Source organism: Aptenodytes patagonicus, chromosome 3 (genome assembly GCF_965638725.1).
Source record: "Aptenodytes patagonicus chromosome 3, bAptPat1.pri.cur, whole genome shotgun sequence".
Lineage (NCBI taxonomy): Eukaryota > Metazoa > Chordata > Aves > Sphenisciformes > Spheniscidae > Aptenodytes > Aptenodytes patagonicus.
Genome location: NC_134951.1, coordinates 18,093,875 through 18,104,048, shown reverse-complemented (window position 1 = coordinate 18,104,048; position 10,174 = coordinate 18,093,875). Strand labels below are relative to the sequence as shown.

Genomic DNA, 10,174 nt, shown 5'->3' with positions numbered 1-10,174 from the left:
AAATCAAATTGTGGGTGCTAATAACTACGCGTATTTTCTACAAACGAATCTGGTAGATCTGCCCTGTGTTGATCTGCACAATCTTTAGAGCAGCTGAGGTGGCCTTTCTGCTCTAACTCTTTGTAGTAGGTATCTGCCAATGGGTAAAGACTGTGGGGAGAATCTCTGCTACGGAAGTTCATGTCCTAGAGCCAGCACAATTTCATGAGCAACATCCTGAAGGATAGGCCAAGGGACATGTCTTTCAGTCCAATATGCAGTTTTTAGGTTTTCACCTGTAGAAAGCCTGCAGTCAACAGCCAGAAATGTGGTATCAGCAATGGAACCCAGTTCATTAAAAATTCAAATCAATGGAAACAACAGGACGTATTATTTATCTAAGCCTTGAATCAATCTGACTGCTACGCGTAATGATCTTAATTAGAAAAGTGAGCCGAAGCAGGAAGACAGTCTGTCTCCTGGCTTTGAAATTATCGTACCCCTATCAGTATGCTTGGGTAACTTGTAATTAGGGACAAAGGTTACACATAATTTTGTATGCTGAAAAACCGGTTTTATACATGTCATTTCAAAAAATATTTAAGAAATGGATATAAGACTTGCTACCCCTATTATGCTGTGATTTTTTGCTACTAGATTACTAGTCTGCACTAATTAGTTGATGGTCTTAAGAAATACTGATAGAAGCTTTACATTTATATAGAGCCTGGATACTAATAAGTAACTAGTAATATCAGTATTAGTCTTTGTACAACTTCCCTTCCAAAGTTTGGTAGCTTTTCATATCTCTTTCACCTGCATGGAAAATGCAGCTCAGAAAAGCAGCGTGGGTCATCCAAAAGCAGAGAATAAGCGCCTGCCTGTTCGAAAACTTTACTGGCACATTACACCAGCATGCCCAGGGTTACACCAACATAGTTCCCCATGCAGTCACCCACCCTTTTCTTCTCGTCGTGCTCATCTTCAACTGCTGCCATTGAATATGAAGTGTTCTGGTTTTGACAAATTGGCAGAGTCCTGTGATTACGCTTTCTTCAACATTTTTTTTTGACCAGCTGTAATTAGAAAACAGAAGTCCTAACTCTGAGGTCCTACCTCATCAAAGCAGTTACTTCCACGCTTAATTTAAACAAGTTCTTCAATTTAGTTAAATCCACTGAGCGGGCCCACTGCCTGGTCACAGCACAGCGTCGAGTCACACATGAGCACTGCTCTCAGTAGGAGCAATGCCTTATCTTCTGAACTGGAACACAACTCTTCCTGTTTTATCACAGATACAGCTACCCCGTTTTTTTTCAAGGTAGTATTTCGTCTTAGAAATTAATCACAAAAAGATCAAACTCCTTCCGTCACATGAAATGGCCTTGCTTTCCCAGAACATTATTTCCACAAACAAAAAATATGGAAATTAAAATCACAAGTAGGATCTGTTTCATCAAAGTATTAGCTACATTTCTGTGAGGTTGACAATCACCTTTTTAACATGTCAGGAATTATATGCGTAATTCTCTTTAATGGGTGTTAAAAATGTTCATCCCACACTGAAAAAAGATCACAGTTGGTATGAGTAATAACTTTTTTTCTTGAACATCAACAGTTCCCCTCTAGCTCTGTACATATCCTCCAACATCAATGTAACCACAGCTGTCAAGGCAGCCTCACCTCTTTCTATGTATATTTTAGCTTTAATTTTTTCCCATGCTTTCACTTAGTGGATCTTTTTTTTTTAAGGGGCCTAAACCTGTTCTCCAATTTTGTGGGCAAATTAATTGCAATAACAGATCCCAGTGTTTAGACATCTTTAAACATTATTACTATTAGCGTGCAAGAAATTAGAGACCTACATCAAGATCTGGAGGTTTGGGTTTGTTTTTTTTAGTTGAAAGCGAATTTCAAATCACAGTTTCCCTCATTCAAGGATCTCCAAACACTTTACATAGTTAAATGAGTCCTTGTGGCCTCCTTTTGTACAGGCAGAAGCAGTCCCCTTTCCAACAGCTTCGGCACAGCCTCAGTGGTCACCGGCTGCGTGCGCCCAGCCAGGGCGACGCGAGGACACAGGAGCTCAGGTGCAGAGGCATGATGGTGGGCTGGGGCTGGAGGGACATGTATCCCCTCCAGTTCCCGGGACACTGCTGTGGAGAAGCACCCATGTCCCCTCAGTAAAGCGCTCCACGTCCCCTCAGGGAAGTGCTCAATGTCCCCTCTGAGGTGAAGCACCCACGTCCCCTCAGCTAAGTGCTCAATGTCCCCTCTGAGGTGAAGCACCCATGTCCCCTCAGCTAAGTGCTCAATGTCCCCTCTGAGGTGAAGCACCCCGTGTCCCCTCAGAGGGGAAGGGCCCGGTGCCTTGCTCTCCCCCTGGGGCCCGTGCGGGCCCTCGGCTCACCGCGCTGGGTCTGTCGCCGCCCCAAGCAGCGCCGGAGCGCCGCACCGCCAAGAGCTCTCCGGCGAGGGGAGATGGGGGGCCGGGGCGGGACCCAGGGGCGCCCGGAGCAGCCGGCAGGGCGGGAGATGGCGGTCCCCCAGCCCGGGACAGGCTTGACAAAAGGAGCCAGGCCGGGGGTGCCCGGCCCCGCGGCGGCCGCGGAACGCAAGTGCCAGGGCTGCCGTTTCCAGGCCGGCCCGCAGTGCCGGCGCTCGGCGCGGTTGCCGTGATGTGGGTCCCGGGGCGGCTGCCAGCATGGACGAGGAGGCCACGGTGGGGGCCGGGCGGCTCCGCGGCGCAGGGAAGGGCGGGGGCGGCTGGTTTCGCTGGGCCGGAGGGAGCTGGCGGAGCGCGGCGGCCGCGGCCGCGGCCGTGTGGGAGGCGCTTCCCCGCCGGGCGTTCAGCGGCTGCGGGGTGGGGGGGGTCCGGCGGCGCTCGGTGGCTCCGGCGGGAGAGCGGAGGCGCCGCTGGGCGCTGCCTGCCCCGCCCCGCCCGCCGGGCACGGCCGGGGCCTAGAGGCGGCGGGCGAGGCCCTGCCCGGACCCCGCGGCGTGGCGGCCGCGGGCTCGGCGCTTGGCAGTCAGCGGTGGCGGGTGTTTTGTCCCAGCCAGGGGCCGGTGAGGGGCCGCGGGTGTGCCGTCAGCCGTCCCCCCCCGGGCCCGAAGGAAGCTGCCCGGCCCCAGCACGCTCGTGTGGGGTGCTTCTGAAAAACACGTCTTTAAAATGTGTTGCTTTCCCTCTTTCCTCCTCCGGTTTCTCCGGGAAGTCTCCCTTTCTCCCGGCACGTCTCTTCACCGGCTTGTGCAGGCTTTCTTCCGCTGCCCATGTTTCTTCACAGTTCTAGAAATTTATTTTTACTTTCATCTCCCGCTCTCTACTTTTTGTCTCTGCTTCCGTTTCTGATGGGTGGTGTTTTTCAAGCCATGTCATGGGTGCTAGATGTGGATTATTATTCCCCTTGTGCTGCTGTTCGCATACACAAGAGCTGATGCTTGCCAGCTAAAATTACTTGTTCACAGTTATCTATGACTGACAGCAAATGCTGTGATTACTTGTTATCAACCAGAGCTAACATAAAGGGCATAAATATTGTCCTCTGGATAATCTCAAAAGCTGTGCAGTAGCCTAGCAATAATGCCATTTTTTTTACTTGAACACATGTGAAACTTTTTTTTTCCTTTTAGAGAGATTTTAATGAACGCTGTGCCCAGTGTTCGGAAGTGAACTGGGGTCTCACTGATGGAGGCAGATTTTATTGCAGATCTTGCCACAATGTTACTGAGGTAAAAAGCTAAGCCTTGGAAAAGGTTTATTTTGATCGTTTCTTGGTTTTATATTAAGAAAATGTTAGATTTCCTCTTTGGCATTAGGAGTTGAAGGCAGTATTGTGATTCTTCCTTTTTCATGCTTTACCTGGCACAGTTTAATGTTCCTTGAAATCACAAAATTTAACATGAGCCATTTTAAGATCCTGTGTTGCTGTAGTGCCGGCATGCTGTCTAGATACCTTAGAGGTATTACTTGGGTATTGCTGCACTTTAGTACAGTACCAATGTAGGCAAACTCTGATGCACGTCATCTGCATGTCCAGGATAGTAATCCTCTATTTTTGCAATTTCTGAATGAAAAGTTCAGAATGTTCTGTCTCCCTTTAGTTAAGGAAATTTGAACAAGTTCCTCCATTATGTTTTATGACAGGACAATCTATGCAAGTTAGGCCTGGCTTTTTTTCTTGCTAAGATATATTCCTGTTTTGCAGAGAACTAGAGAAGTTGTAAACACTGATTTTATTTCTAATACAAGAATCCAGACAATCTCCAAAGGTTTAAGAAAGCAGGAAAAAACTGGTATGTATGAATTTCCCTCTGTATTTTGCATAAGAATGTCTGTTCAGCCAGGGTTCACCTAGCCCATTATGTCTTTGACAGTGGCCAGAAGCAGATAGCTAGGAAAGTCTGTAAGAACAGAAGCAAAATAGACCCCCCAAATGCTGTCAGTACCTTAAGCGGTCACCTTTGGTGACTTCCTGAGCCACAGGTGACCTCTGTGACCCTGGTGGTGGTTTTTTTGCGTTGAACAGAACTACACGTTACTTATTGCCACTTTGATTTGTGGAAGCCAGTATGCACTGAAGATACTGGTGGCATGCATTCAGATGTGGTGATCCCTTTGTTCCTTCCTTATGATGGCTATCACAAAACCAGAAAAGTTGTCTGTCTTCGTAAGTGAGATGTGATGGTGGTCCAGCTCTTAGAATGTCAGTCTGGCTTGCATTACAGGTACTTGGCCCTGTAACCTACACACAAACCTACGTGGAAGAGATTTCATGCAGTTACAATAGCTAAACGAATATTACATCTTTCATCCAGAGTCACTTCTATACTTCTAATTTCATGATTCAGAAGAATAGTAGTTGTTATGTATGATGATATATACCGTAAGGATGTTATGGTAAGGCTGCTGCTGGAGCTACGTATGTATACTGTGATGGCTAGATAGATGTTTTACTGTTGTGGCCACTTTCAGAAAGCAAAAATGCATTACAATGCTAAATGAAGCATGGGTTTATCTTTGTCTCTGATACGCTGACCTATCTTCGCTCTACTGCGGTGGCAGTAGATTACTACATTCCTTTGAAAAGAACAATTGTGGGGAAGTGAAGGGAGGAGTGAAAAGGGGAACAACCTTAACATCTCCACTTGTCTTTATCCTGTGTTGCTCCTAAAGTTTGAGCTGTGTACCACTTCATGCTTTTTATTTCTCCTGTTAGGAAGGTCATTAGCCATCCCCTAGGCTTCTTAAGAAAGAAATCCTTAGCTTCATACAGTCCCTTCTGTGAGTGCAGTCACATTATATTATGGCAGCTTATTTTCATGCATTTATAAGAGTAAGCTATATCTGTGGTTAACAGTTAAAGCCGACATCATTAAAGCAGGGCAGAAGCTTTGGGCAGATAACTTACAAGATGGTGAGATGTGAGGTGTGATTGGAAGGAAAAATAGTGAAGAACAAGTGTGGAGGGAATGACAAGGAAGTTGAGAAATGCAGAGAAAATTTCTAAGACCAAAAGCCTGTGGAAAAGGAGTTGTAAATATAGACAGGTAAGGGCGAAAAGTAAGTGTAACACAGCCTGGGAGAATAATGAATAGATTGGAGAAGGCCCATTCCTTATGACATTCATGTTGTGCTGAGATTTGCTAGAAGCTCTGAATATCTGAGAAAGTTTCTTTCATTTAAATGGGTATGATTCTGTGGGAGAGAATGGTGAAGAACGTGGTGATATTGGTTGTTTTTTGCCTGACTCACTACTGTAATGTGTTCCAGTTTTCTGTGCCGGGGATGGGAAAGAAATGATCGTATTTCATTTTTTAATGACAGGTTCTCGTTATTTTAAATCTGGTCACTTAACAACTCTCCACTCGATTGCCACACTATAAATTATAGTGAAATATATTATTCTTGGGAAGTGTGTGGAGAACAGTGCTTTGTTCAGTAGTTTTCCTTCTTGATTAAGACTGTGAATAAATGGAAGTTAGTGGGGTATTCAGCGTAGCTGGTCTATGCACTAGGATCTGAAATTATTTAATAGAGACACGTCTCTGTCCTGATACCAAGAGAATAGAACATTAAGTCAAAATGAGTGTGCATAAGGTTAAAAAAAACCCCAAACAGTACAAACAAACAAAAAAAACCCACTTTTTTTTTTTTTTTTTTTTTAATTAGATGGAGGCTGTGAATGGTATGTTTGTGAAGGCTTTCAGCTTGTGCTCAAGAAACAAGCTGAAGCTTTGGAAGCATTAGGAGTATGTCCACAGATGAAGGTCTGTAGATGTCAGTGTGAGTTCTACATGCTGTGAGTGTGTAACAGGGGGTGTTCCGTAAAAAGATTGTAATTTTTAAAGTGAATTGAACAACTCCCTGTTTAAAAACATTGAGCATATGAAAACAAACTTAGTTTCTCTGGTAATTTTAAAATGTAGTTTATAAATCACAGTTAATAAAATTAGAGCTGGAACATTATTCAGATTCCTGAGTTAGAAATTACACTCTGTTCTCTCAGCAGTTAATGATCTTGTAAACTTTGCACTAATCACTGTCCATTTGTATTTATCAGGATGAAATTCTGTGCAATTTTTGGAGGCGTTATCTTCAGAAGAGCAAACAGGCATATTGCAACAGACCAGCTGGGGAAACTGTCAAAGCATTATCAGTAAGTGAAAAGCTCAAATCCCATGAGATGTTGGGTATCTTTTTAAAAAGCAACAACAGAAACCTCCTTTTTTCAAGCTACATATCTAGCTTGTATTAATGTCACTTCAGTATGAAGGATGTCTTCTAAACAGAGTTCCACATGTCCATTTTGTTGTTCTTTTTTTTTCCCATTTCGAGAGACAAATACTTCTCAGAGTATGGCAAACTGCTTGTTTAAAAATACCGCTTTGTCTTGGCATAGTCAGTCAGTAGATAGAGCAGAAATTACAATACAAAATGCATCATCAACTACCACCCTTTCCTGCCTGCTCTCTTGAAGTTACTTACTTCATCAAGCTTTGATTCCATGTATTGCCAACTTTCTAGTCATTGTAGCAGATTGAATTGTAATGTAATCACTAGAAATTTTTTTTATCTTGAGAGATCCTTTTAAAATACTTTTTTTGCAGGTTTTCTTTACGTCCTGGTGATTCATAGAGAAAGTAAAAACGTGAACAGTTTGGGTTTAAACTTCACTTACTGTTGATCTTGCATCTATCATGCTTTATTTGTTTTCTTCAGATTGAAACAGTAACTAACAGTACATAATACAATGACTTCTTTACAAAAAACAGGTGTGCGATAGCAGTACTGATGTGGACAGCGAACCAGAGAGACCTAGCCTTCTTCACTTGTCTCTCTCTGAGAGTGAGGGGGATCTACAGACTGATTGCAGCTTTGCCTCATCAACTAGCAGGGTCTCAGGTAGGAGCAATGAACTGAAATATCTGGAAACCATTTTTGTATAGGTTTTTTAATATAAATAAATATATATGAAGTGTATTAATGTACAATGAATTGGAGGAACTGGTTGGAAAGTGTAAAGTTTTCAGTCCTGTTTACCACTAGAGTATTTTGTATTCTGCGAGAAATAGAAGACTTCCCCCCCCCCCCCCCCGGCAAACCCTACCCAAAGAGATGAAAGTTGAACAGGTCCTGCAAATACAATGGGAAGTGCAGGAGGAAGTTCTGTTTTATAGCAAGTTTGCTCCATGCCTCCTGTTTGGAGTGGGAAAAAATTGCTATTATATCTGCAAAGCTAGATGTTCACAAACGTGGCAGCTTTAAAGAATAAGCACTTGTTTAGCTAATAGCAGAGCTGTCAGTTGTGACTTTGTTAAAAAACATGAGTTTGTTCTTTTGGGTGGGTATTATTTTTTTTTCCTATCCCATAGATATATTTAGCTTTCTAATTTTTTTTCCTTACAGTATTTTTGGTTCTTATGTATCTTTTGTCTCTGCATTCTTTTTACTACTTTCCCTATAACCCCTTCTATCAAAAATCTTCTTTTAGCATTCCATCAGTTTCTCCTTTCTGTTCACAATATCAACTTGAAAATATTTACAGAATGCTAAACATTTTAATTAAACTGTTATAGTAAATTGGAGTGTTTGGTGCTACTGGGCAAGTGTAATGCCAGACAATGCTGCAATGTCTGATATTGGAAATACATTTTAAGGCACGTTTGAAAGCCTTTGCTTGCGTTTTAAACTTCCGATGTTTTTTCTTTTTTGCTTTATTCTTTGCTTGCCTTTTACTTCTTTGTGTGTTTCAGTGTTTCTTTTTCCCCTGTTAATGTACTGTCCTCTTTATATCCCGTTTCTGTTCTTCTATGATATTGCCTGTCTACTCTCAGAAGAATGCAATCTTGTTCTTTCATGTTTTTCTCTTTATTTCATAAAGTCCAGAAATGGTAATGGAATGAGAAGCTTGATCTGCGGCAATTAAAAAAAATCAAGAAATTTTTAAAAATCCAAACAGTGTTACAGAGGGGGAAAAAGGTGCAAAAATGATGACACAAACTTTTGTGAATAATGCAAGTACCTTTCATCCTTATATGTTAAAATGACAAAATTTACAGATAGAGAGTCACTGTATGTTTGTACATGTAGCAGATCTTGGGTGTTACACAAATATACGAAGAGGAAATAATTGAGTGAAAAAATTCTAGTGAAAATATTCCATTGAATTTTCTTCTCCTTTTTGATGTCTAGAGGAACTCCTTTCTTCCTTGGTATTTGTGCCTTTTATAGTTATATTTCTTAGAGTTTTAGAACAGCTAGATAGTCTTAAGATAGGCCATAATTTAACGTGTTCTTGGTCTGTTGTTTCAGAAATTGAATTCAGCTTTAAGTAGTTATACCGATTTCACTAAAAGCACTTGAAATGGATTAAGAGTTCAATGACACTAAAAGTACATTTTGGTGAAATCAAACAAACAGGAATTGTTTTGTATATTAAAATTTAAAACAAGTAATACTAGATGTGTTCTAGTCGATTATAAATGGTTGTGAAGATTCATAGGTTTCCTTTTCTGTGCCGTTTTTACTGAGCTGTTATTGCTACAGACTGGAAACCTCAACACCCTTTTTTTCCCCAAGAGGCTTGTCCAATGTGCAAGCATTTTTTTTTTGCTGTTATTTTTGTGTAGGGCAAATTCCACCGAGTATAGCACTGAGATACTGCTGGAGAAGCCTATTAAACTCTTAAATTATTATATGTGTGTAACTGTGTGTAGTCATGCCTTGCATAACCTGGAAGAAATAAAAGTAAATTGTGCGCCATCATTGAGGCCACAAATATAATGAGGATTATTTTAAATTGAGTTGAATGTGAAATTAATAATGAAGCTTTGGTCGTGAAGCTGCCTTTAAGCACAAGTATCCGTGTAAAAGGTGAAGCTGTTGACTAAAAGGATTAACTGATGTTCCTGCTTTTGTTCTCCGACGCACCTATACGTGATAGACCTCGTAGGATGCTGTCATCTAGACCGTGTCTTACTTAGTCTGTACAAAGTGTATGTTTGAGCCGGTTCTTTTAACCTGTTGCTGTGTCCCCAGTGCTACTGGCCGCCGTTTTAGGAACCGGTAGGTGGCATCAAAGACCAATTCTAGCTCGGGAACACACCATTTGCAGTGTCTGTCTTCATATGGCGTGTCAGTGGGTGCTGGACCTCTACCGCTGATCGCTGTCACTTTACAGTCTTGGCTATCACCTGCCAGCATAACCATGGAACTGCCAAGCTCTCTGACGTTTTAAACTGTTTTTTGCAGGCTGCTTGCCATGGCCCTGCAGCTCCCAGCTGGGGAGCTGTGGATCCAGCCCTCGCTGTTCCTGTCTGAACAGGTGAACAGTCTGTGGGGAAACAGAGTGAGAAAATCTCTACAGAATTAATGCTGATATTTTGTGCTGGTGTGCTTTAAATACAAAACATTTTCATTCATCCTAGCTGGGTCATGATGTAGGGAAGAGAGGCTTTTCTTTTTCTCTTCTTCCTTCCCCGAACTCCCAAGTTTCACTGCTGAAAAGGTTCCTAACTCATAAATCACTCCCCTAAATTAAATTTCTCATGGCTGCTGCTTTTAGTTTTCAGTGATTCATCTCAGTAAGGAAGTAAGGAGGTTTGGTTGTATGTTATTGGTTGTTTTTTTCCCCCCACCTTTTTTACCATTTGCTATATTTTTGTTCTAAAGGTGTTTTCTTTTTCACTGAAT

At 42.3% G+C, this 10,174-nt stretch overlaps 1 protein-coding gene across 2 annotated transcripts in view; it reads left to right on the top strand.

Annotated features, from left to right (window-relative positions):
* Nucleotides 1–2,623: 2,623 nt before the first annotated feature.
* Nucleotides 2,624–10,174, top strand: part of TAF1B (TATA-box binding protein associated factor, RNA polymerase I subunit B) — a 50,394-nt gene continuing 42,843 nt past the window's right edge. For both annotated transcript variants that reach the window (XM_076332799.1, XM_076332798.1), the window contains exons 1-6: nt 2,624–2,701; nt 3,613–3,711; nt 4,188–4,275; nt 6,152–6,249; nt 6,543–6,638; nt 7,255–7,384. In XM_076332799.1, the coding sequence (XP_076188914.1) occupies nt 2,684–2,701; nt 3,613–3,711; nt 4,188–4,275; nt 6,152–6,249; nt 6,543–6,638; nt 7,255–7,384 (529 nt within the window). In that variant the 5' untranslated portion in view covers nt 2,624–2,683. The remainder of the gene's footprint in view (nt 2,702–3,612; nt 3,712–4,187; nt 4,276–6,151; nt 6,250–6,542; nt 6,639–7,254; nt 7,385–10,174) is intronic.